A 27,988-nucleotide genomic window follows, 5' to 3' on the forward strand; every position below is an offset into this window, starting at 1 on the left:
ACACTTGAACCTATACTCGATGATAACAAATTTCTCTTCTTCAGAAACGCTTTCCTCGCCATTGCCAGTCTACATTTTATATCCTCTCTAATTCGACCATCATCAGTCATTTTGCTGTCCAATACGTAGAAGACATAGTATAGGACACTAGTACAACCCATTCGTGAGTACTACCCGGCCACTGTGGCCGAGCGGTTCTAGGCGCTTCAGTCTGGAACCGCGCTGCTGCTACAGTCGCAGGTTCGAAACCTGCCTCGGCCATGGATGTGTGTGACGTCCTTAGGTTAGTTAGGTTTAAGTAGTTCTAAGTTCTAGGGGACTGATGACCTCAGATATTAAGTTCCATAGTGCTCAGAGCCATTTGAACCACCTTGAGTACTGTCCAAGTGTTTTGGACCCGCACAAGGTCATATTAAAGCAAGACGTCGAAGCAGTTTAGAACTGCGCAGCCAGATTTGTTAGCTCTAGGTTGGAACAATGGTAGTGTTATGGAGCTGGTTTGTGAGCCCAAATAGGAACCCCTGCAGGGAAGACGATGGTATTTTCTAGTAACGCTGGTGAGGAAATTTAGAGAACCGGCATTCGAAGCTGACTGCAGTACGATTTCACTGGCGTCAATGTCCATTTGGCGTAAGCAGCACTAAGATAGAGAAAGCAGGGTGTGTGTGGAGGCATATAGAAAGTCGTTTCTAACTCGCACGAGCGTAACAGGGAAGGAAATGACTAGTGGTGGTGCAAGGCAACCTCCGCCATGCACCGAATTGCGCATTACGGCATGTACAGGGAGTTTCACAAGTGATGGTCAATATTCAGGGATATGACAGGAATGATCATTCTAAACAAAAAGGCCAAGTAAGCATTGGCTCTAAAACGCATACCCTAAGAGCTATGAGAACGTCTTGATCTTTGATACTTTGAAACAAATCTCTTCTACTGCAAGCTCTTTGCTTTCCATATTTTGAAAAGTGGTAGTATGCACCAAAACGAGAAGAAAATGTCCAGCAAACACGTGGTCTAAAATGCATATTTTAAGAGCTACGAGATCTTGTTCATCTTCGCTACTTTGAAATACAACTCTTCTAATGAACAAGTGCTCATAACTTTTAAGGTATCCATTTTAGGGCACATGTTTACTGGACATTTTCTTCTTGTTTTGGTTCACACTACCACTTCCGAAAATATGGAAAGCAAAGAGCCTGCACCATCAATAGTCAGCATGCCACCTGGCGGTGCGTGGCGGTAGGTGCTTCTAGCATCACTAAGTGACAGTCTCTTTAGTGGACTTGTTGCATCTTCTAGGTGTCCTGCAAACAAACAGTCTTAGTCTCGTCTTCGCTACAAGATTTTTTATTTGGTCGTTCCTATTTAAGGGGACCACACCCTGCCTTTCTAACCCATGTTAAATTAGACAAGTATTTGACCCATTTCTGGAAAAAGGTATTTGATGCAGGACCTTAATATTTTTCCTGTATGTTACCTGATGCTAATAGAGTCAACTGTACTAAAATCTACTTTATCCATTTATAGTTTTTAAGAAATACTTTTTTTTTAAATTATTAACAAAAAATATTGTTTTTTCTTCAGAAAATAGTTTTTGTGAATTTCCTAACGGGCGAATATTAACGAATGTAGCACCAGAGGTGACTTTTGATGTTATTCAGAGTCTCTGAAAATTTGATTCATTTATCTGTGATAGTTTCTGATATAATGGGGCATATGTACTGAAAAATTTAGTTTGCAGGAAATTGACTTTAAAGAAAAACCTTTTGAAATTTGTTACTTACAGTTAATTAAAACTGTCCTGCTGCATATGATGGCCCTTCTTTGGCCTCTAGCAGGTCTTCCAGCTTCTTTTTCTCCTTCCTGGATGTTTGTCTTGCTTTCTTGGCCATATTAGATGCAGACCTGTCTGCATCGGCTATCCTCATTTTATCGCAATGTTGCAGCCCAGTGATCGTATTTTCACCAGGATTAATTCCTAGTATTTCGGTACCCAACACTTACCAATATTACCACAACTGAATGTAATAACAGCATCATGAACTCTTAGTTTCACTGTATGCATGCCTACAAATACAGTTTTATGGCGGCGGTTCAAAATTATGCTGTTCAAACATTCAATTGGGTTCTGTGTCTGCCCAGGCAGACATTTCAAAATGGTTCAAATGGCTCTGAGCACTATGGGACTTAACTTCTGAGGTCATGAGTCCCCTAGAACTTAGAACTACCTAAACCTAACTAACCTAAGGACATAACACACCTCCATGGACGAAGCAGGATTCGAACCTGCGACCGTAGCAGTCTCGCGGTTCCTGACTATAGTGCCGAGAACCGCTCGGCCACTTCGGTCGGCTCAGACATTTCCTTAGAAGGTCAGGATTAGCCAAGTCTCTGAAAATAGGTTTAATTGCTGTAATAACAGGAGCAGGAAGAGAATGGTGGTGAGAATAAGATTCTCCAGTTGCCTGAGCCCTATTGTATTTGCACCACCAATTTTCTCCTGATGGACACAATCGATGACATGGCTTATCATCAGTAGAAGACTTATGGAAGAATATGGCCAAACCCTTCTCTTCATTGCTTCCAGATTTTCTTTTTTTCTCCTAATTGCCTGCCCGTAGTATACCTGCAATTTTTCTATAACAACTACTCGCAATCACACTTGAACAAAACTGACTGTGTGTTTGAAAGCCTGTTGTGTACAAACAAAAGAATACCGACGGTTGCATTCCAAGGATAGCCAACACACTCGGAAGTAAAAAAAAATCCCTAACGTGCAATGTAGGGGATATAAAGATCTAAAATATATGCAGAAAAGTGGGCGTGGCACATAAACACATGCGGTAGGAATATGCTCTTTAAATGCACGAAAAAAAATTTTTCAGCTAAATCCTCTTCAGGGTACTTAAATAAAACCTTAATCTATCGAAATATGATGAAAACAGAAAATCGATTTTTTTCGACCTGAAAGACGGTGTGATCCACTTTGTTGAGTGGTAATTAAGATAGGTAAATAAATTAGTGAAATCAATGTGAAGTGAAGTATAAATTAGGAAATAAATGAAAAACTTAGTTTAGTTTAGAAGAGTTACACACTGGCAGGCAGGGCAGCAGTGGCAACGGCCGGCACTTGCAAGTCAGCACCTTCAGGAGAAGCCATGGCCCTCCCCACATATGCGGAATCTGTCGATTCAGCCTTCAGGGCATCGCCCGACCGGCTCACGTGTTTCTCAGTTGTCAAATGTGATCAAAGGCCCTCGCCTATATTCCAAGAGGCAATGACCGACATTAAGTAATTTTCTTCGAGAAGCTTTTCAATGTGACAGAAGAGGCAATGACCGGCTAATGTGTTTCTCAATTCTGGAACCGCAAGACCGCTACGGTCGCAGGTTCGAATCCTGCCTCGGGCATGGATGTTTGTGATGTCCTTAGGTTAGTTAGGTTTAACTAGTTCTAAGTTCTAGGGAACTAATGACCTCAGCAGTTGAGTCCCATAGTGCTCAGAGCTATTTGAACCATTTTGTTTCTCAATTGTCACATGTGATCAAAGGCCCTCGCCTACATTCCAAGAGCCAATGACCGACGTTAAGAAGAGTCTTTGAGAAGCTTTTCAACGTGACAGAAGAGGCAATGACCGTGAAGTCGTTCACCTCCAGTGAACTGAAGTAAATAAACACACGAGACGCAGTGGGCCCGACAGTAGTTTTCAGTTCAGTTCAGTTCCAGTACAGTTCAGTCGGTGCTGAAGACAGTCATGCAGGAAGAGACGACATCGTACACAGAAGCACCAAGTCCACCGCTGTAATGGAATAGCAAGCAGCAGCCTCGGCGCCAGAAGACAGGAGTTAGAAGGTATTTGAAGACTGAGTTTTACGTAACCGGGTGACTCGTGAGGAGGGGAAGGAGACGGCCTCACACCAGCAGTCACCTGTGAGCTGGGATGAAGATCTGACAGCCGAAGACTGGCAAGCGGGAGTCCGTTGTTCGAGTCCGGGACACTGGCCTTCCCCCGCCGCGCTGCTCCGCTGGCCGACGCACAACACACGCGGCCTCCTAGAGAAGAGAAACACTGGGACGCCACATCCAAGGTGTCACCACCCGTTCCACGACTTTGTTCTCAATAATTAAACGGGCCACCGCACGAGGCGCGTCTTCAGTCAACTGGACGAGACGGTGACACGAGATACGCACTGCCACGCGTAATCAGACGCCGCCGCTGCCGCAGCAGAAGGCTTCGCAAACGACACAGCTGCTGCTCTCCGAGCCAGAACATCCAGTAAGCAAACAATTGTACAAAACTTTCAATAAAAGTTACCTTATGTAAAAATGCTGTTTCATTCTACCTCATACCCGAGCCAAGGAAGAACCCACCCCCGCCCACATGTTGTTAAGAGAGAAAAAGTAATTTATTTAGTGTCTTTGACCCTAACATAATGCTTTAGAATCAAATGCCCTTTGCAGTAATGCTCATCCTGACAATTGACTAGCATCAAAAGAGGTTACCCACTTACACCTTAGCCGGCCGGTGTGGCCGTGCGGTTCTAGACGCTTCAGTCTGGAACCACGTGACCGTTACGGTCGCAGGTTCGAATCCTGCCTCGGGCATGAATGTGTGTGATGTCCTTAGGTTAGTTGGGTTTAAGTAGTTCTAAGTTCTAGGGGACTCATGACCTCAGATGTTAAGTTCCATAGTGCTCAGAGCCATTTGAACCATTTGAAGTTACACCTGAAGTTGGCCCTAACTCGCACGTAACTGAACTGGCAATCTTTTGAATTGCGTGACTCATCGAGTAACACAAATTTAACGGATTCCTTCTAGTTCTCATGTGGATGACGTCACACTTCTCATTATTCAGAGTGAACTGCCACTTTTCGCACCAAAACCGACACTTCCAAATGCCCCAGCGTTTAAACCTGCGGCAATTTGCGGAAGGGTTGCAGTTCTGTCACGCCGAACGATTCTCTTCAGCCGTCGTTGGTCCCGTCCTTGCAGGACCTTTTTCTGGCCTCAGTGAAGTCAGAGATTTCGTGCTTTACCGGATTCGTGACACTCGTGAGAACCAGACTGATCCGGACGGGAGGCGGCCCGCTTCCTGTGGCTTGGCCGCCCCGCGGCAGACTTCCGCTGCGCTCGCCGTTATATGCCGGGCCCGCGCACCGCCGCTGATCGCTCCCCAGCAGCATCGACAGCAGACCATGCAGGCGGCGGGCGTCGTTGCAGCCCTGGCGGCCTTGCTCGCAGGGAACGGCACCTCGGTGCTCGACTGCGTCTGCTCCCGCACCACCGCCGTCGCTCGCTCTGGCGGCATCCTGGACCTCAGCGACGGTGAAATTGAGACGTGGTGGGACTACTGTCTGCGTTCTGGTAAGTGCAGTGCGGGCTGACGAGACGATATGTACAGGGCAGTCTTCACACACCACAGGCAGCTCGGCTTACACGTGCTCTTATCATTGGTTGTACGTTTTCTCCCTAACAATGAAGGACTACAGCTGTGCAAACACACTTGACCTGTTAGCAAACCGAGCGAGGTGGCGCAGTGGTTAGACACTGGACTCGCATTCGGGAGGACGACGGTTCAATCCCGCGTCCGGCCATCCTGATTTACGTTTTCCGTGATTTCCCTAAATCGCTCCAGGAAAATGCCGGGATGGTTCCTTTCAAAGGGCACGGCCGACTTCCTTCCCCGTCCTTCCCTAATCTGATGAGACCGATGACATCGATATCTGGTCTCCTTCCCCCAACAAACCAACCAACCAACCTGTTAGCAACAAATAATCCTGAGTTAATAACGGATACAGGGATTAGTGAACACAGGGTTGTCGTAGCGAGATTGAATATTCAATTATATATACTTGAATCTTTCTTATTTCTGGTATCTCAACTGCTGAATATATATATATATATATATATATATATATATATATATATATATATATATATATACTCCTGGAAATTGAAATAAGAACACCGTGAATTCATTGTCCCAGGAAGGGGAAACTTTATTGACACATTCCTGGGGTCAGATACATCACATGATCACACTGACAGAACCACAGGCACATAGACACAGGCAACAGAGCATGCACAATGTCGGCACTAGTACAGTGTATATCCACCTTTCGCAGCAATGCAGGCTGCTATTCTTCCATGGAGACGATCGTAGAGATGCTGGATGTAGTCCTGTGGAACGGCTTGCCACGCCATTTCCACCTGGCGCCTCAGTTGGACCAGCGTTCGTGCTGGACGTGCAGACCGCGTGAGACGACGCTTCATCCAGTCCCAAACATGCTCAATGGGGGACAGATCCGGAGGTATTGCTGGCCAGGGTAGTTGACTTACACCTTCTAGAGCACGTTGGGTGGCACGGGATACATGCGGACGTGCATTGTCCTGTTGGAACAGTAAGTTCCCTTTCCGGTCTAGGAATGGTAGAACGATGGGTTCGATGACGGTTTGGATGTACCGTGCACTATTCAGTGTCCCCTCGACGATCACCAGTGGTGTACGGCCAGTGTAGGAGATCGCTGCCCACACCATGATGCCGGGTGTTGGCCCTGTGTGCCTCGGTCGTATGCAGTCCTGATTGTGGCGCTCACCTGCACGGCGCCAAACACGCATACGACCATCATTGGCACCAAGGCAGAAGCGACTCTCATCGCTGAAGACGACACGTCTCCATTCGTGCCTCCATTCACGCCTGTCGCGACACCACTGGAGGCGGGCTGCACGATGTTGGGGCGTGAGCGGAAGACGGCCTAACGGTGTGCGGGACCGTAGCCCAGCTTCATGGAGACGGTTGCGAATGGTCCTCGCCGATACCCCAGGAGCAACAGTGTCCCTAATTTGCTGGGAAGTGGCGGTGCGGTCCCCTACGGCACTGCGTAGGATCCTACGGTCTTGGCGTGCATCCGTGCGTCGCTGCAGTCCGGTCCCAGGTCGACGGGCACGTGCACCTTCCGCCGACCACTGGCGACAACATCGATGTACTGTGGAGACCTCACGCCCCACGTGTTGAGCAATTCGGCGGTACGTCCACCCGGCCTCCCGCATTCCCACTATACGCCCTCGCTCAAAGTCCGTCAACTGCACATACGGTTCACGTCCATACTGTCGCGGCATGCTACCAGTGTTAAAGACTGCGATGCAGCTCCGTATGCCACGGCAAACTGGCTGACACTGACGGCGGCGGTGCACAAATGCTGCGCAGCTAGCGCCATTCGACGGCCAACACCGCGTTTCCTGGTGTGTCCGCTGTGCCGTGCTTGTGATCATTGCTTGTACAGCCCTCTCGCAGTGTCCGGAGCAAGTATGGTGGGTCTGACACACCGGTGTCAATGTGTTCTTTTTTCCATTTCCAGGAGTGTATATACAGGGTGTTACAAAAAGGTACGGCCAAACTTTCAGCAAACATTCCTCACACACAAATAAAGAAAAGATGTTATGTGGACATGTGTCCGGAAACGCTTAATTTCCATGTTAGAGCTCATTTTAGTTTCGTCAGTATGTACTGTACTTCCTCGATTCACCGCCAGTTGGCCCAACTGAAGGAAGGTAATGTTGACTTCGGTGCTTGCGTTGACATGCGACTCATTGCTCTACAGTACTAGCATCGAGCACATCAGTATGTAGCATCAACAGGTTAGTGTTCATCACCAACGTGGTTTTGCAGTCACTGTATGGAGAGTGCTACGGGAGAACCAGTTGTTTCCGAACCGTGTACAGCGTGTGCAGGCACTATCAGCAGCTAATTGGCCTCCACGGGTACACTTCTGCGAATGGCTCATCCGACAATGTGTCAATCCGATTTCAGTGCAAATCTTCTTTACAGATGCTTCATTCCACGTGATCAAATTGTAAATTTTCACATCAACACGTGTGGGCTGACGAGAATCCGCACGCAATTGTGCAATCACGTCATCAACACAGATTTTCTGTGCACGTTTGGGCAGGCATTGTTGGTGATGTTTTGATTGGGCCCCACATTCTTCCACCTACGATCAATGGAGCACGTTGTCATGATTTCATGCGGGATACTCTACCTGTGCTGCTAGAACATGTGCCTTTACAAGTACGTCACAACATCTGGTTCATGAACGATGGAGCTCCTGCACATTTCAGTCGAAGTGTTCGTACGCTTCTCAACAACAGATTCGGTGACCGACGGATTGGTACAGGCGGACCAATTCCGTGGCCTCCACGCTCTCCTGACCTCAACCCTCTTGACTTTCATTTATGGGGGCATTCGAAAGCTCTCGTCTACGCAACCCCGGTACCAAATGTAGAGACTCTTCGTGCTCGTATTGTGGACGGCTGTGATGCAATACGCCATTCTCCTGGGCTGCATCAGGGATTCCGTGCGACGGAGGGTGGATGCATGTATCCTCGCTAACGGGGGACATTTTGAACATTTCCTGTAACAAAGTGTTTGAAGTCACGCTGGTACGTTCTGTTGCTGTGTCTTTCCATTCCATGATTAATGTGATTTGAAGAGAAGTAATAAAATGAGCTCTAACGTGGAATGTAAGCGTTTCCGGACACATGTCCCCATAACATATTTTCTTTCTTTGTGTGTGAGGAATGTTTCCTGAAAGTTTGGCCGTACCTTTTTGTAACACCCGGTCTTCAGTCCTGAGACTGGTTTGATGCAGCTCTCCATGCTGCTCTATCCTGTGCAAGCTTCTTCACCTCCCAGTACGTACTGCAGCCCACATCCTTCTGAATCTGCTTAGTGTATTCATCTCTTGGTCTCCCTCTACGATTTTTACCCTCCACTCTGCCCTCCAATACTAAATTGGTGATCCCTTGATGCCTCAGAACATGTCCTACCTACCGATCCCTTCTTCTAGTCAAGTTGTGCCACAAACTCCTCCCCAATCTTATTCAGTACCTCCTCATTAGTTATGTGATCTACCCATCTAATCTTCAGCATTCTTCTGCAGCACCACATTTCGAAAGCTTCTATTGTCTTCTTGTCTAAACTATTTATCGTCCATGTTTCACTTCCATACATGGCTACACGCCATACAAATACTTTCGGAAACGAATTCCTGACACTTAAATCAATACTCGATGTTAACAAATTTGTATTCTTCAGAATCGCTTTCCTTGCCATTGCCAGTCTACAGTATATATATATATATATATATATATATATATATATATATATATATATATATATATATGAATATTTCTGGTATCTCAACTGCACATTTTTGAGCGCTGATTTAACTTTAGGACTCTGTATCTAAGAATGAACAAAAATTGACTTTTTCCACTATTGAAATAAGCCCTTCAATTCACTTGACGCATTCGTGAGAGACAATCTCTACTCCTTCGAAATGGATAATATAAGTACAGACCGGATGTAGCTTGAATTCAGAGAAATAGTATCGGCAGCAATTGAGAGATTTATACCAAAAAAATTAACAAACGACGGAGCTGATCCTCGTTGGTGCACAAAACGGATCAGAACACTGTTGCAGAAACAACGAAACAAACATGCCAAATTTAAACAGACGCAAAATCCCCAAGATTGGCGATCTTTTATAGAAGCTCGAAATTTAGCGTGGACTTCAATGCGAGATGCTCATAACAGTTTCCACAACGAAACTTTGTCTCGAAACCTGGCAGAAAATCCAAAGAGATTCTAGTCGTATGTGAAGTATGTTAGCGGCAAGAAACAATCAGTGCCTTCTCTGCACGATAGCAATGGAGATACTATCGAAGACAGTGCTGCCAAAGCAGAGTTACTAAACACAGCCTTCCGAAATGCCTTTACAAAAGAAGACGAAGTAAATATTCCAGAATTCGAATCGAGAACAGCTGCCAACATGAGTAACGTAGAAGAAAATATCCTCAGAGTAGTGAAGCAACTTAAAACACTTAATAAAGGCAAGTCTTCTGGTCCAGGTTGTATACCAATTAGGTTCCTTTCAGAGTATGCTGATGCATAGCTCCATATTTAACAATCATATACAACCGTTCGCTCGACGAAAGATCCGTACCCAAAGACTGGAAAGTTGCACAGGTCATACCAACATTCAAGCAAGGGTGTAGGAGTAATCCACTTAGTTACAGGCCCATATCGTTAACGTCGATGTGCAGAAGGATTCTAGAACATATACTGTGTTGGAACATTATGAATGACCTCGAAGAAAAGAGTTTATTGACACACAGGCAACATGGGTTTGGGAAACATCGTTCTTGTGAAACACAACTGGCTCTTTATTAGCATGAAGTGTTGAGTGCTGTTGACAAGTGATTTCAGATCGATTCCGTATTTCTGGATTTCCGGAAGGCTTTTGACATTGTACCACACAAGCGGCTCGTAGTGAAATTGTGTGCTTATAGAATATCGTCTTAGTTATGTGACTGGATTCGTGATTTCCTGTCAGAGAGGTCACAGTTCGTAGTAATTGACGGAAAGTCATCGAGTAAAACAGAAGTGAATTCTGGCGTTCCCCAAGCTAGTGTTATGGGCCTTTTGCTGTTCCTTATTTATATAAACGATTTTGCAGACAATCTGAGCAGCCGTCTTAGGTTGTTTGCAGATGACGCTGTCGTTTATCTACTAATAACCAGAAGATCAAAACGAACTGCAATACGATTTAGAAAAGATATCTGAATGGTGCGAAAAGTGGCAGTTTACCATAAATAACGGAAAGTATGAGGTCATCCACATGAGTGCTAAAAGGAACCCGTTAAACTTCGGTTACACGATAAATCGGTCTAATCTAAAAGCCGTAAATTCAGCTAAATACCTAGGTATTACAATTACGAACAACTTCAATCGGAACGAACACATAGAAAATGTCGTGGGGAAGGCTAACCAAAGACTGCGTTTTATTCGCAGAACACTTAGAAAACGTAACAGACCTACTAAGGAGACTGCCTACACTACACTTGTCCGTCCTCTTTTAGAGTAATGCTTCGCGGTGTGGGATCCTTATCCGATAGGACTGATGGAGTACATCGAAAAAGTACAAAGAAGGGCAGCTGGTTTTGTATTATCGCGAAATAGGGGAGATAGTGCCACAGACATGATACGTGAATTGGAGTGGCAATCATTAAAACAAAAGCGTTTTTCGTTGCGACGGGATCTTCTCATGAAATTTCAATCACCAGTTTTTTCCTCCGATTGCGAAAACATTCTGTTGGCAGCCACCATAATAAAATGATAGACACCAGGGCTCGCACAAAAAAATTTAAGTGCTCGTTTTTCCCCGCGCGCAGTTCGAGAGTGGAACGGTAGAGAGACAGCTTGAAGGTGGTTAATTGAACCCTCTGCCAGGCACTTTATTGTGAATAGCCAAGTAATCACGTAGATGTAGATGTAGATGGAGATTGATATTACAATAAAAAGAATTCAGAATGAATACAGCGATGTCAAGCGGCTCGTAATTATTTAACGTACAGCACTACGTCGATAAGAAAGAGAATACAATACAAACTGAGTACAAAATTTCGGTATTTGCGCAAGCACGTTGAAGTTACCTGCCTTTACTGCACTGTACAACTTACCTTTCCAAATAATTTAATTTCCTAAATTATTTAAAATATTTCTGTAGCTCTAAAATTACCTTACAATGAGCCTGACGACGTTCGCAGGACTGAATCGCCTTTAGACGTACAAAGAAAGTCCATCCTCCTTTCCGTTTTCGTGACGGATCTATGTCGTTGAAATCTGGAGACCTGTGAATCATGGGAGTACCCAGAGTGGGGCAGGGGGAGGGCAGCTGCTCCCCCCCCCCCCCCCCCTCTTAGAAAATATTCGCAGTTTTTCACTAGTTTACTGTTTTATTTAATAAGAAGTGCTGTATGTTGTCTCGAGTCCTTGTTTCCTGAGACTAGTATGACCTGCTGCCCCCCCCCCCCCCCCCCCCCCAGTTCAGATCCTGGGTACGCCCTTGTTGTGAATCGTTTCCCTTTCAATAGAAGGCATGGCAATGGCAGACAGCCTAAAAGACAGCATAAGGAATTTCTGCAGGACACTTATTGTTCAGTGAAAAGAAGACGTGCTGGTGAAGTAAATTAGGTGCCAACAAGTGGTTGCAGAATTCAAACCTCTGACTGCTCTGTCAAGGGTAACCGCAGCCACGGTCTCCGAGCTGAATAGCCCATGCTGCTGCAAACGTCGTCGAACTGTTCGTGCAGATGGTTGTTGTCTTGAAAACGTCCCAATCTGTTGACTCAGGGATCCGTTACAGACGTGCGGATAAGATGCCTGTCATCTCGACTGCTAGTGATACGAGGCCGTTGGGATCCAGCATGGCGTTCCGTATTACCCTCCTGAAACCACCGATTCCGTATTCTGCTAACAGTCATTGGATCTCGACCAACGCGAGCAGCAATGTCGCGATACGATAAACCGCAATCGCGATAGGCTACAATCCGACCTTTATGAAAGTCGGAAACGTGATGGTACGCATTTCTCCTCCTCACACGAGGCACCACAACAACGTTTCACCAGCAACGCCGGTCAACTGCTGTTTGTGTATGAGAAATCCGTTGGAAACTTTCCTCATGTCAGTACGTTATAGGTGTCGCCACCGGCGCCAACCTTGTGTGAATGCTCTGAAAAGCTAATCATTTCCATATCACAGTATCTTCTTCCTGTCGGTTAAATTTCGCGTCTGTAGCACGTCATCTTCGTGGTGTAGCAATTTTAATGGCCAGTAGTGTATAAAAATGGATGTATGTATTTATGTGCGAGTGTGTCTGAGTGGATGTTCCACATCCCCTTCTGACCCGATTTCAACCAAACACACGTCCCTTACTGTCAGCATACAATTGCTGTGGGGGTTAGAACTACTTACCTATCACAGTTCAGGACATATGACGTCATAAACAATGAGATGCATGGCAAACTGCCTCATCGTGCGTGACGCTTAAATTTATTGCTTCTTCCCTAGTACCTCAGTTCGCAACACATTCTGCACACAGTTCCGACGTACGCCGCTGAATGTACGTACAAAGTCATGTCATTGCATGACACAAGGAGCAGGAGACATGGAGTCATGAACAACGAGACGTGTGGAAAAATGCCGCATCATGTATGAATTTTTAATACATTTATTCTTTAGTACTAAGACACATACAGAGTCGAGTTCACTTAGAGAAATTCCTGATACCTCGCAGAGCTTCTGACAGTTTTCAGCTGCGAAACGCAATCGGCTGTAGGCGAAACCATAGCCGTCTATAGAGCTATGAAGAGCCTATAGAGACGTTTGCAAAATCGCGGTCTAGATACGAGAATAAGCTGTCCTTACACATCTGGAAATTATGCATTTTTTTTGTACGACTGTTCCGTAATTTCAAAAGTATTTTCACGAATACATGTAAATCAAATTTTCTCGATATTACAGAAAAACACAGTTCATTTCTGTTTTCATTTCTAATAGAAAGTTGCCAAATGAATACCTGCACGTTGCTTGGTTTGACAGCTAGCTATTTTAGAAAATATCTGTAACCGAAACGAAAGTTTTGGGTGTTCGAGTTTTAACCTTATACAATATGTTTGATCCACATTTGTGGTCTGGTTGATGGTATCTTCAATGTGTTTAACATCCTAGAAAGGCCTCTTTATGCTCGTGAATTTTGAGGCCTTTTTTAGAGTTCCGTCTTATGGTTGATCCATGAAGGATTCTTCGTTGCATATGGAACAACCACTTCTCGAGGTGAATGACAGAAACATATTGCTACCTGTGCAGTAGTTACGAAAAACAGTTTTATTTGTTTCATGTAGCTTGGGCAAGAACTAAATTCAGTTGGTGTTCATAACAAAGCGCATAATACACCAAATTATGCTCTTCTCTTACAGTTGTTTGGATTTGTGTATGATGGTCACGCATCAGGTGCCATCACATATTTCAGATTTTACGTTTTCTTTCGTTTCTTGGACACCATCGGCGAGTACATCTTTAATTGAATCAGCCAAGGAGGAAGCATTGTTACGTGATTGATGTGAAAATGTCCAAAATCTTTCGACCGTCTCTCCAGTAGATAACAGAAAACGAAATAGTACACACAACTCAAATTTACAAGATACATCAGAAGTTTCATATGCTATCAAAGACACAAAATCTGTCTTAGCTGTTTCTTAACTACACTCCTGGAAATGGAAAAAAGAACACATTGACACCGGTGTGTCAGACCCACCATACTTGCTCCGGACACTGCGAGAGGGCTGTACAAGCAATGATCACACGCACGGCACAGCGGACACACCAGGAACCGCGGTGTTGGCCGTCGAATGGAGCTAGCTGCGCAGCATTTGTGCACTGCCGCCGTCAGTGTCAGCCAGTTTGCCGTGGCATACGGAGCTCCATCGCAGTCTTTAACACTGGTAGCATGCCGCGACAGCGTGGACGTGAACCGTATGTGCAGTTGACGGACTTTGAGCGAGGGCGTATAGTGAGCATGCGGGAGGCCGGGTGGACGTACCGCCGAATTGCTCAACACGTGGGGCGTGAGGTCTCCACAGTACATCGATGTTGTCGCCAGTGGTCGGCGGAAGGTGCACGTGCCCGTCGACCTGGGACCGGACCGCAGCGACGCACGGATGCACGCCAAGACCGTAGGATCCTACGCAGTGCCGTAGGGGACCGCACCGCCACTTCCCAGCAAATTAGGGACACTGTTGCTCCTGGGGTATCGACGAGGACCATTCGCAACCGTCTCCGTGAAGCTGGGCTACGGTCCCGCACACCGTTAGGCCGTCTTCTGCTCACGCCCCAACATCGTGCAGCCCGCCTCCAGTGGTGTCGCGACAGGCGTGAATGGAGGGACGAATGGAGACGTGTCGTCTTCAGCGATGAGAGTCGCTTCTGCCTTGGTGCCAATGATGGTCGTATGCGTGTTTGGCGCCGTGCAGGTGAGCGCCACAATCAGGACTGCATACGACCGAGGCACACAGGGCCAACACCCGGCATCATGGTGTGGGGAGCGATCTCCTACACTGGCCGTACACCACTGGTGATCGTCGAGGGGACACTGAATAGTGCACGGTACATCCAAACCGTCATCGAACCCATCGTTCTACCATTTCTAGACCGGCAAGGGAACTTGCTGTTCCAACAGGACAGTGTACGTCCGCATGTATCCCGTGCCACCCAACGTGCTCTAGAAGGTGTAAGTCAACTACCCTGGCCAGCAAGATCTCCGGATCTGTCCCCCATTGAGCATGTTTGGGACTGGATGAAGCGTCGTCTCACGCGGTCTGCACGTCCAGCACGAACGCTGGTCCAACTGAGGCGCCAGGTGGAAATGGCATGGCAAGCCGTTCCACACGACTACATCCAGCATCTCTACGATCGTCTCCATGGGAGAATAGCAGCCTGCATTGCTGCGAAAGGTGGATATACACTGTACTAGTGCCGACATTGTGCATGCTCTGTTGCCTGTGTCTATGTGCCTGTGGTTCTGTCAGTGTGATCATGTGATGTATCTGACCCCAGGAATGTGTCAATAAAGTTTCCCCTTCCTGGGACAATGAATTCACGGTGTTCTTATTTCAATTTCCAGGAGTGTATTTTCTTCCTGACACACATGTAACGTACAATCCAGTAAATTCTTTTGTATATCATTGGAAACACCTGAAAGACAGCAGCATTCACATCCGCTGCTAAAGCGTAAGTGAAATTTACACGCTCTCTGAGTATTCTAGGATTGTTAGATTCTACTGTTTCATCATGTACACATAACGCAAGTTCAGACTCACTATAGAATGCAGCCAGTTATCCTGGAAAGAACATAGCGATTTTCCCTAACGTTACCGTTCTGTCTTTCTGCATTTTGCCAGAAATCTGAACTATGTTGTTGTTGTTGTTGTGGTCTACAGTCCTGAGACTGGTTTGATGCAGCTCTCCATGCTACTCTATCCTGTGCAAGCTTGTTCATCTCACAGTACTTACTGCAGCCTACATCCTTCTGAATCTGTTTCGTGTATTCATCTCTTGGTCTCCCTCTACGATTTTTACCCTCCATGCTGCCCTCCAATACTAAATTCGTGATCCCTTGATGTCTCAGAACATGCCCTACCAACCGATCCCTTCTTCTAGTCAAGTTGTGCCACAAACTCCTCTTCTCCCAAATTCTATTCAACACCTCCTCATTAGTTATGTGATCTACCCATCTAATCTTCAGCATTCTTCTGTAGCACCAGATTTCGAAAGCTTCAATTCTCTTCTTGCCTAAACTATTTATCGTCCATGTTTCACTTCCATACATGGCTACACTCCATACAAATACTTTCACAAACGATTCCCTGGCACTTAAAACTATACTCGATGTTAACAAATTTCTCTTTCTCAGAAACGCTTTCCTTGCCATTGCTAGTCTACATTTTATATCCTCTCTACTTCGACCATCGTCAGTTATTTTTCTCACCAAATAGCAAAACTCCTTTACTATTTTAAGTGTCTCATTTCCTAATCTAATTCCCTCAGCATAACCAGACTTAATTCGACTACATTCCATTATCCTCGTTTTGTTTTCGTTTATGTTCATCTTATATCCTCGTTTCGAGACACTGTCCATTCCGTTCAACTGCTCTTCCAGTTCCTTTGCTGTCTCTGACAGAATTACAATGTCATCGGCGAACCTCAGTTTTTCTTTCTTCTCCATGGATTTTAATACCTACTCCGAACTTTTCTTTTGTTTCCTTTACGGCTTGCTCAATATACAGATTGAATAACATCGGGGAGAGGCTACAACTTTGTCTCACTCCCTTCCCAACCACTGCTTCCCTTTCATGCCCCTCGACTCTTATAACTGCCATCTGGTTTCTGTACAAATCGTAAATAGCCTTTCGCTCTCTGTATTTTACCCCTGCCACCTTTAGAATTTGAAAGAGAGTATTCCAGTCAACATTGTCGAAAGCTTTCGCTGAATCTAGAAATACTTGAATCGTAGGTTTGCCTTTCCTTATTCTTTCTTCTAAGATAAGTCGTAAGGTCGGTATTGCCTCACGTGTTCCAACATTTCTACGGAATCCACACTGATCTTCCCCGTCGTTGGCTTCTACTAGTTTTTCCATTCGTCTGTGAAGAATTCGCGTTAGTATTTTGCAGCTATGGCTTATTAAACTGGTTGTTCGGTAATTTTCACATCTGTCAACATCTGACCTCTTTGCGATTGGAATTATTATATTCGTCTTGAAGTCTGAGGGAATTTCGCCTGTCTCATACATCTTGGTCACCAGATGGTAGAGTTTTGTCAGGACTGGCTCTCCCAAGGCTGTCAGTAGTTCTAATGGAATGTTGTGCACTCCCGAGGCCTTGTTTCGGCTTAGGTCTTTCAGTGCTCTGAGCCAAGGTGTTGCTTAATTTCTGTTTTTCCAAGGACTGATTAAGCTAAATAAGCATTCTTATGTCCAATAGATCCCTCACGCTTCTTAGCCTTCTCTTTTAGATAACTTACAAGGAACCTGTTGAGTGCGAGGTCGCAAGAGCAATCTTTAGCATGGCTCATTCGAAAGCGAAAATTACGACAGGAAAAATAGTAACTGGTAATGACTCACTACGTTCCCAGAAAACGAAGAGTCTGAGACGCGAGGAGATCAGCCTTCACAAAATTGACACCATCGAGATTCTAGAGACGTTCGAAACAAACCGTTAACTTGGATCATGAAAACCGAATAAAAAATTGCGCATCTCTATGGAAATGAGCGTTTGAGTTCATTGGCCGGGAGGCCCCTTACGGGGCAGGTCCGGCCGCCTTGGTGCAGCTCTTACTACATTCGACGCCACATTGGGCGACCTGTGCGCCGGGTGGGGATGAAATGATGATGAAGGCAACACAACACTCAGTCCCTGAGCGGAGAAAATCCCAGACCCGGCCTGGAATCGAACCCGGGCCCCTACGGACGGCAGTCCGTCACGCTCGCCATACAGCTATCGGGGTAGATAGGCATGTGAATCATCACAAAGGTTCGCACCATCAAGATCACAGGCGAGCTCCTTGGGAGTTACAAACCGCGCTCTTAAAGAATGCATATACAATCACATTGGTGTAACAGGTTGAAGAGAACTGGTGGGATGTGATGGCATGCAACCGAATGCGAAGCAGCCTGTCCTGGCTCTTATTGTGGAACTGGCTGTCCTTCAAGGCGTTGCTGCAAATAGTGCGGTGATATGTTTTATACGCACGGAAAACACAAACATCGGGAGATTGAATTCATCTGGTGGTTCCAGGGGATATGAACTGCAATGTCACACACTTTCCAGGACCAGTAGTTTGTTCTTTAGGAGTATGATTTTTATACATATACTAGGAATTAAACAAGAGAGCAGCACTCCGTCTTCAGGCCACAAGTGGCCCATTGGGACCATCCGACCGCCGTGTCATCCTCAGCTAAGGATGCAGATAGGAGGGGCGTGTGGTCAGCACACCGCTCTCCCGGTCGTTACGATGCTTTCCTTTGACCGGAGCCGCTACTATTCGGTCGAGAAGCTCCTCAATTGGCATCACGAGGCTGAGTGCACCCCGAAAAGTGGCAACAGCGCATGGCGGCCGGATGGTCAGCCATCCAAGTGCCGGCCACGCCCGACAGCGCTTAACTTCGGTGATCTGACGGGAACCGGTGTATCCACTGTGACTAGGCCGTTGCCAGGAATTAAAGAAAAGCAACTTATTCTGACGAGCTATTGGTCAAAAGCAGTGTTCATACCATAGTTGTAGTTCTGTTACGCCCGTTCTCCCACTCTTGCTTGCTGTGACGTAAATTTCCCCGACGCCCTTGCGAAGACTACACATACAAGAAAGAATCATAAAGCACAGAGCTCCTCTTAGTTCTCTCAGAGCAATAAATAGCGTTCCAGCCAATTTACGATCTGGTTAAACAGTCGGCATAATTATACGAGGGACGTTTGAGAAGTCCGTGCAAAAATAAAAACTACTTACGTGTTTGGGGTAAACCTTTTTTATTTCTCGACATAGCCGCCTTTTAGACTTATACACTTCGTCCAACGCTGTTCTAATTTGTTGATCCCTTCCGAATAATAGGAATTTCCAAGTCTGCAAAATAGCTATTATTTGCTGCAATCACCTCATAGTTTGAATAAAATCTTAGTCCCGCCAGCCATTTCTTCAAATTGGGGAACAAATAGTAGTCCGAGGGAGGCAAGTCTGGAGAACAGGGGGGATTTGAAACGAGTTGGAATCCTATTTCCGTTAATTTTGTGACCACAAGTGCTGAGATGTGCGCTGGTGCATTGTCGTAACGGAAATGGACATTTTTGCGGTCCAATCACCGGCTTCTTCTTGCACCTCGGTTTTCAAACGGTCCAATAACGATGAATAATATGCACCTGTAATAGTTTTACCCTTTTCCAGATAGTCGATGAGGATTATCCCTTGCGAATCCCAAAAGACAGTCGCCAGAACCTTTCAGGCCGAAGGGCTGGTCTTCGCCTTTATTGGTGCAGATTCTCCCTTGGTAACCCATTGTTTCTATTGTTGTTTGGTCTCAGGAGTATAGTAATGTATCCATCTTTCATACACAGTGACGAAACGACGCTTAAAGTCCTCCGGATTCTTCCTGAACAACTGCAAACCATCCTTGCAACATTTCACACGATTCCATCTTTGGTCAACTGTGAGCAATCGCGGAACCCATCTTGCGGATAGCTTTCTCATGTCCAAATGTTTATGTAAAATATTATATACCCGTTCATTCGAGATGCACACAGCACTAGCAGTCTCACACACCTTAACGCTTGTGTTATCCATCACCATATGACGGATTTTATAAATTATTTCTGGAGTTGTAACCTCCACAGGGTGTCCAGAACGTTCAGCATCACTTGTGCCCATTTGACCACTCCAAAACTTCTGAAACCACTTATAAATTGTTCTAATCGAAGGTGCAGAGTCACCGTAATGTTTATCAAGCTTCTCTTTAGTCTCCTGGCTCGTTTTGCCTTTCATAAAGTAATGTTTAGTCACCACACGAAACTCTTCTTCGTCCATTTTTTGACAATCACTCGACTTCCTTGATTCACACGAATGCCAAACACAAAGAAATAGACCAATATGGCTGAAACTTGGTGTGCGTTGTTTCCAAAGATGCTACTAACTAAACATGACGTCGATACGCGCCGGTGGTGCCATCTCTCGGACTTTACACGGACTTTTCAAACGCCCCTCGTATACGAATGCGCTAAGGAATTGATTTTGATAGAACCCTCTTGGTACCTTTAATTTTCCAGGGTCCGTTTCATATACGTTTCCTCTTCAAATTCCGATTGGTTGCAGTTGGAAACAGATTACTTACTTAACTAAGGTATAGTTTTGTTTATCTCCTCTAAAAAAATTTCGCCCGATTCCGTAGGTTGCTGTGCATAGTCTAGCTGAAGTTTCGTTTGAAATTTCATTACCTTTCGTTTTCCAATTCTGTAGCACTGTTTGAAGTTATCCAACCATCCACTGTTTCGCTTGAAATCGAAACAATATATGTCGTGTTGGCAGAGCGGTTCTAGGCGCTTCAGTCTGCAACCGCGCTACCGCTACGGTCGCATATTCGAATCCTGCCTCGGGCATGGATGTGTGTGATGCGTGAAGAGTTTCACAGAGTACTGAAAAACATGAGTCGAAACAAGGCCACGGGAGTAGACAACATTCCATTAGAACTACCGACGGCCTTGGGAGAGCCAGTCCTGACAAAACTCTACCATCTGGTGAGCAAGATGTATGAGACAGGCGAAATACCCTCAGACTTCAAGAAGAATATAATAATTCCAATCCCAAAGAAAGCAGGTGTTGACAGATGTGAAAATTACCGAACTATCAGTTTAATAAGTCACAGCTGCAAAATACTAACGCGAATTCTTTACAGGCGAACGGAAAAACTGGTAGAAGCCGACCTCGAGGAAGATCAGTTTGGATTCCGTAGAAATGTTGGAACACGTGAGGCAATACTGACCTTACGACTTATCTTAGAAGAAAGAGTAAGGAAATGCAAACCTACGATTCAAGCATTTCTAGATTCAGAGAAAGCTTTTGACAATGTTGACTGGAATACTCTCTTTCTAATTCTAAAGGTGGCAGGGGTAAAATACAGGGAGAGAAAGGCTATTTAGAATTTGTACAGAAACCAGATGGCAGTTATAAGAGTCTAGGGGTATGAAAGGGAAGCAGTGGTTGGGAAGGGAGTGAGACAGGGTTGTAGCCTCTCCCCGATGTTACTGAATCTGTATATTGAGCAAGCAATAAAGGAATCAAAAGAAAAGTTTGGAGTAGGTATTAAAACCCATGGAGAAGAAATAAAAACTTTGAGGTTCGCCGATGACATGGTAATTCTGTCAGAGACAGCAGAAGACTTGGAAGAGCAGTTGAACAGAATTGACAGTGCCCTGATAGGAGGATATAAGATGAACATCAACAAAAGCAAAACGAGGATAATGGAATATTGTCGAATTAAGTCGGGTGATGCTGAGGGAATTAGATTAGGAAATGAGACACTCAAAGTAGTAAAGGAGTTTTACTATTTGGGGAGCAAAATAACTGATAGTTGAAGTAGAGAGGATATAAAATGTAGACTGGCACTGGCAAAGAAAGCGTTTCTGAAGAAGAGAAATTTGTTAACATCGAGTATAGATTTAAGTGTCAGGAAGTCGTTTGTGAAAGTATTTGTATGGAGTGTAGCCATGCATAAAAGTGAAACATGGACGAAAAATAGTTTGGACAAGAAAAGAATAGAAGCTTTCGAAATGTGGTGCTACAGAAGAATGCTGAAGATTAGTTGGGTAGATCACATAATTAATGAGGAGGTATTGAATAGAATTGGGGGAAGAGGAGTTTGTGGCAGAACTTGACTAGAAGAAGGGATCGGTTGGTAGGACATGTTCTGAGGCATCAAGGGATCACAAGTTTAGCATTGGAGGGCAGCGTGGAGAGTAAAAATCGTAGAGGGAGACCAAGAGATGAATACATTAAGCAGATTCAGAAGGATGTAGGTTGCAGTAGATACTGGGAGATGAAGAAATTTGCACAGGATAGGGTAGCATGGAGAGCTGCATCAAACCAGTCTCTGGACTGAAGACCACAACAACAACAACAAGTTGCTTCACAACTCTGAGGATATTTACTTCTACTTGGCAGGTATTGTCGATTCGAATGTGGATTTTTTATTTTTTATTTTTTTTTTTGGTCGTGAGTCTACTGACTGGTTTGATGCAGCCCGCCACGAATTCCTTTCCTGTGCTAACCTCTTCATCTCAGAGTAGCACTTGCAACCTACGTCCTCAATTATTTGCTTGACGTATTCCAATCTCTGTCTTCCTCTACAGTTTTTGCCCTCTACAGCTCCCTCTAGTACCATGCAAGTCATTCCCTCATGTCTTAGCAGATGTCCTATCATGCTGTCCCTTCTCCTTATGAGTGTTTTCCACATATTCGTTTCCTCTCCGATTCTGCGTAGAACCTCCTCATTCCTTACCTTATCAGTCCACCTAATTTTCAACATTCGTCTATAGCACCACATCTCAAATGCTTCGATTCTCTTCTGTTCCGGTTTTCCCACAGTCCATGTTTCACTACCATACAATGCTGTACTCCAGACGTACATCCTCAGAAATTTCTTCCTCAAATTAAGGCCGGTATATGATATTAGTAGACTTCTCTCGGCCAGAAATGCCTTTTTTGCCATAGCGAGTCTGCTTTTGATGTCCTCCTTGCTCCGTCCGTCATTGGTTGTTTTACTGCCTAGGTAGCAGAATTCCTGAACTTCATTGACTTCGTGACCATCAATCCTGATGTTAAGTTTCTCGCTGTTCTCGTTTCTTCTACTTCTCATTACCTACCTGGATAGGAGCGGTCAATGGAAGCCCGAGTGGGTGGTCAGAGTGCAGAGCTCGGGGTGTCCTGCAGATCGGCTGCCGGAGTTCGTGTCGTGCGGCGCCCTGGAGCAGCAGCCCGCGGCGTGGTCGGCCGTGGTCCGCACGGCAGACGCCATCAGCGGCTACGGACTGGCGCCGCCTGCGGGTGCGGGGGAGGAGGGGGAGGCGTGCGCCGACGCGCTGGCGCAGCTCCGCCGCCTCACGCGCAACGAGTCCTTGCAACTCGTCGGGGAGCTCATCTGCCGCATGGCCGACGACTGCATCGACTCCTGCTCTGTACCGAGGTACGTACGCCACTCGGCGTCGTAGCTACTAACCGTACAGCTAGTCTCCTTCTCCTCTCCTTGATTTTGTTCTCAGCGCTGTCACTTTCTTTCCCTATTTTCCGCCAGTCTGCCAAGTTGATTCCGTATTTCTAGATTTCCGGAAAGCTTTTGTCACCGTTCCTCACAAGCGACTTCTAATCGAGCTGCGGGCCTACGGGGTATCGTCTCAGTTGTGCGACTGGATTCGAGATTTCCTGTCAGTTCGTAGTAATAGACGGCAAATCGTCCAGTAAAACTGAAGTGATATCAGGTGTTCCCCAGGGAAGCGTCCTGGGACCTCTGCTGTTCCTGATCTATATAAATGACCTGAGTGACAATCTGAGCAGTTCTCTTAGGTTGTTCGCAGATGATGCTGTAATTTACCGTCTAGTAAGGTCATCCGAAGACCAGTATCAGTTGCAAAGCGATTTGGAAAAGATTGCTGTACGGTGTGGCAGGTGGCAGTTGACGCTAAATAACGAAAAGTGTGAGGTGATCCACACGAGTTCCAAAAGAAATCCGTCGGAATTCGATTACTCGATAAATAGTACAATTCTCAAGGCTGTCAATTCAACTAAGTACCGGGGTGTTAAAATTACGAACAACTTCAGTTGGAAAGACCACATAGATAATATTGTGGGGAAGGCGAGCTAAAGGTTGCGTTTCATTGGCAGGACACTTAGAAGCTGCAACAAGTCCACTAAAGAGACAGCTTACACTACACTCGTTCGTCCACTGTTGGAATATTGCTGCGCGGTGTGGGATCCTTACCAGGTGGGATTGACGGAGGACATCGAAAGGGTGCAAAAAAGGGCAGCTCGTTTTGTATTATCACGTAATAGGGGAGAGAGTGTGGCAGATATGATAGGCGAGTTGGGATGGAAGTCATTAAAGCAAAGACGCTTTTCTTCGCGGCGAGATCTATTTACGAAATTTCAGTCACCAACGTTCTCTTCCGAAAATATTTTGTTGAGGCCAACCTACATAGGTAGGAATGATCATCAAAATAAAATAAGAGAAGGAAGTCAGTACCAAGACTAAGTTATCTGTGCACCGTTCAATCTTTCGACCAACTTTGTTGTATGGGAGCGAAAGCTGGGTGGATTCGGGTTACCTTATCAACAAGGTTGAGGTTACGGATATGAAAGTAGCTAGGATGACTGCAGGTACTAGTAGATGGGAACAATGGCAGGAGGGTGTCCACAAAAGGGAAATCAAAGAAGAACTGGCAATGAACTCTATAGATGTAGCAGTCAGGGCGAACAGGCTTAGATGGTGGGATCATGTTACACGCATGGGAGAAGCAAGGTTACCCAAGAGACTCATGGGTTCAGCAGTAGAGGGTGGGAGGAGTCGGGGCAGACCAAGGAGAAGGTACCTGGATTCGGTTAAGAAAGATTTTGAAGTAATAGGCTTAACATTAGAAGAGGCATCAATGTTAGCACTGAATAGGGGATCATGGAGGAATTTTGTAAGGGGGGCTATGCCCCAGACTGAACGCTGAAAGGAATAATGCCTTAAATTATGATGATGATGATGATGTTTTCGAACTTCCTCTGCAATTAGTGTGAATCCTGAATCCTTCCTGGTCATGCTGACAAAGTTTTATGAGTTTATTTGTAAAAGTATAGACACTGGTTACTAGAATGTCCTGTCATGCCTCTTCTGCTCCAAGTCGGCCCCTTTGACGTCCTACCCCCTTAACGTATCAAAGTCTCTAAAATGTTCACTTAACCCGTAATAAGTTTTTACGCATTTTTCTGCCGGATCCCTGCTTTGAACAACCATAAATAACACATAATTACTATACACAACCATTTATAACAAATAATTATAATACATAATTATTATAAACCCTAAAAAGGGGCCATGTTATTAATAGCATTGCCACAACAGCACCCACTCAGTGGTTGCCTGTTCTATCCAGTTTTGTGCCTAGTAATCTCGCAATCAGAGATGACAAGGTACTAATTCTTAAGACAGTTTCCAGAATGAGATTTTCACTCTGCAGCGGAGTGTGCGCTGATATAGACACCCAGGCTGTGGCTAAGCCATGTCTCCGCAGTATCCTTTCTTTCAGGAGTGCTACTTCTGTAAGGTTCGCAGGAGAGCTTCTGTAAAATTTGGAAGGTAGGAGACGAGGTACTGGCAGAAGTAAAGCTGTGAGACCGGGCGTGAGCCGTGCTTGGGTAGCTCAGTTGGTAGAGCACTTGCCCGCGAAAGGCAAATGTCCCGAGTTCGAGTCTCGGTCGGGCACACAGTTTTAATCTGCCAGGAAGTTTCTTAAGACAGTGTCCAACAAGAATTGAGTCCTAAATAGCTTGTTACAGACTAGAGCAACTGAGTATCATTGCACAGTATGGTCTTCCTTGTCACGAAAGCTCAAGATCCAACCTCACCCAAATGGCACAAAGGTGATACGGCTGCGTCTTGAAAAAGTGGGTTTTGGTGGAAGCGCTGCCTGTGACTATGGTGCCGAGGAGTAGACAATGGGACATGTTGTAGGGGAGCGCCCACTCCACGTTTTAGAAAGTGGTCTCCCGTGCTGGTCTAGTCATAGTTCTGGCTGATGGTTGTACAGGGTGTCCAGAAAAGGACTCCCTGATTTCAAAATTAAATATCTCCAAAACAAAGATCGATAGAGGAATGCAGTAAACGGTATGTTTATTGTAAAAGCTGTAAGAAGTTTATACAGCAGTTTGAAATAATAGTTACAAAAGCTGCTAACAGATGGCGCTGTAATCGCCATACGCAATGCCTAGTATAAATAGTGATCCGAAGCTCAGAGCGATCCGTTCCACTATTGAAACGTGGAAGGAGGTTAGCGTACCGAACGTAGAGATTAAAACCGTATACTCCATTGAATAACGCGTTTTTCTGGTGCTAGACTACCACAGGTTAGAAGAGAGTCCTACGGCAACAAGGCGAAGTTTTCAAGCACGATTTAACGTTCCAAAAGGACCCGATGCGAAAACCATTCGTACGCTCTTCGCAAAATTTCAACGAACAGGCAGCGTAACTGATGATCTAGTGGGGCATGTTGGCCGCAAGCAAACCGCAGTTACGCCTGAAAATATCGCCACAGTTTCTGGAATTATTCAGCGAAATCCAATGTCATCCGTCCGAAGAATTGGATCTGAGACTCGTTTGAAGCGTTCCAGCACGCAGAAAATACTGAGAAAGAGCCTACACGTGTTTCCATTCAAAATTCAAACGCACCAGGCCATAGCCGTACGAACTGTGCAACAAAGGGTTGCCTTTGCTAATCAGATGCTCACAATGATTGATAGTGAAGGATTTGATGTTGGCTGCATCTGCTTTACAGATGAAGCACACTTCCACCTGAATGGATACGTGAATAAGCAGAACAGGCGATTTTGGGGCTCCGAAAAGCCATATTGGTGTGAAGGGAAACCCCTGTATTCTCCTCAAGTTACTGTGTGGGCTGCAGTATGCAGCAGAGGCATTATTGGCTCTTTTTTCATTCGAGAAACGGTCACTGGTGCACGTTACGTTGCAATTTTGGAACAATTTGTCGCCACACAGCAAGCGTTAGAAGATCGACCAGGTACTGAATGGTTTATACAAGATGGAGCCCGACCACATCGGACCGAACAAGTGTTTCGCTTTCTTGAGTAATACTTCGGGAATCGAGTCATTGCTTTGGAATATCCCAAATTTACTGGTGCGGGCATGGATTGGCCTCCATATTCGCCGGATTTGACTCCCTGTGACTTTTTTTTGTGGGGCACAGAGAAAGACACGGTCTACCCGAAGGATCCCGCCACGCTGGACGAGCTTGAATCGGCGATCTCTGTGGCATGTGAATCCATTTCGGTTGAGACACTACGAAATGTGATAGCGAATTTCATTATTCGTTTCGCCACCTCTGTAGTGCCAATGGTGAACATGTTGAAAACATTGTGATGTGATTGTTTGGAAAGATTGTTTTCATACGATTATTTCACTTATGTATGCTGATATGAGCTGTACAGCGTACAGCGCCATCTGTTAGCAGCTCTTGTAACTATTGTTTCAAACTGCTGTATAAACTTCTTACAGCTTTCACAATAAACATACCGTTAACTCCATTCCTCTATCGATCTTTGTTTTCGAGATATTTAATTTTGAAATCAGGGAGCCCTTTTCTGGACACCTTGTATGTGAATTCTTGTATTTCATCAGCAACGATCAGTTCGCCAGAATATGTTAGCAGACTCGCGTACCCGTCATAATTTACGCCAGGATAATCGACTGGCACCTTGATTCGTCACTAATGGGCTGGCAACGTCTGTCAATGGGAAACGTAAAAGCTAAACAAAGGGCAACTTGGGTTAAGCTTACACTATTCTATTCTACAAAATACGGTTAAGTTCCAGAATATCGTCTATTGCATCAGCTGACTGAATTTTATTTTTGAAAGGTTGGACAACATGGCATGGAACACGACGACGCTGCAGGCAGACGACCTGAGGCACCACGCCCTGTCCCAGACGTGGCACGCCGTTCGGCGCATCACCAGAGCCATGGTCGGCAGAAAAAGCTGTGAGATCAACTACGGACCTACTTACGAGTGGAAGGACTTGAACAAAACTGGTGAGTATCACATCTGGAAGTACGTTATTGTTAAATAACGCGCAATGTGCTCATTAAGGTATTCTACAAAAAATTTCGTCTAAATTAACGAACAAATCAAGATGGAGTTCCACCAGATTGAAAACCCTGTCCGTATTAAAGTACATAAAAAGAAAAACATTACAACTAAGTAATAACGACACTCGAGAGAAGAAATAGTTGTCAACTAACAAACTATTGCATCTAACAAGGGGAGATCACCAACAAGGTTT

At 45.3% G+C, this 27,988-nt stretch overlaps 1 protein-coding gene across 1 annotated transcript in view; it reads left to right on the top strand.

Annotated features, from left to right (window-relative positions):
* The first annotated feature begins 5,196 nt into the window (after positions 1-5,196).
* LOC126426705 (uncharacterized) overlaps positions 5,197-27,988 on the top strand; it is an 82,826-nt gene continuing 60,034 nt past the window's right edge. The window contains exons 1-3 of the mRNA XM_050088627.1: positions 5,197-5,365; positions 22,868-23,120; positions 27,565-27,737. Of these exons, the coding sequence (XP_049944584.1) occupies positions 5,197-5,365; positions 22,868-23,120; positions 27,565-27,737 (595 nt within the window). The remainder of the gene's footprint in view (positions 5,366-22,867; positions 23,121-27,564; positions 27,738-27,988) is intronic.

Source organism: Schistocerca serialis, chromosome 11 (genome assembly GCF_023864345.2).
Source record: "Schistocerca serialis cubense isolate TAMUIC-IGC-003099 chromosome 11, iqSchSeri2.2, whole genome shotgun sequence".
NCBI lineage: Eukaryota > Metazoa > Arthropoda > Insecta > Orthoptera > Acrididae > Schistocerca > Schistocerca serialis.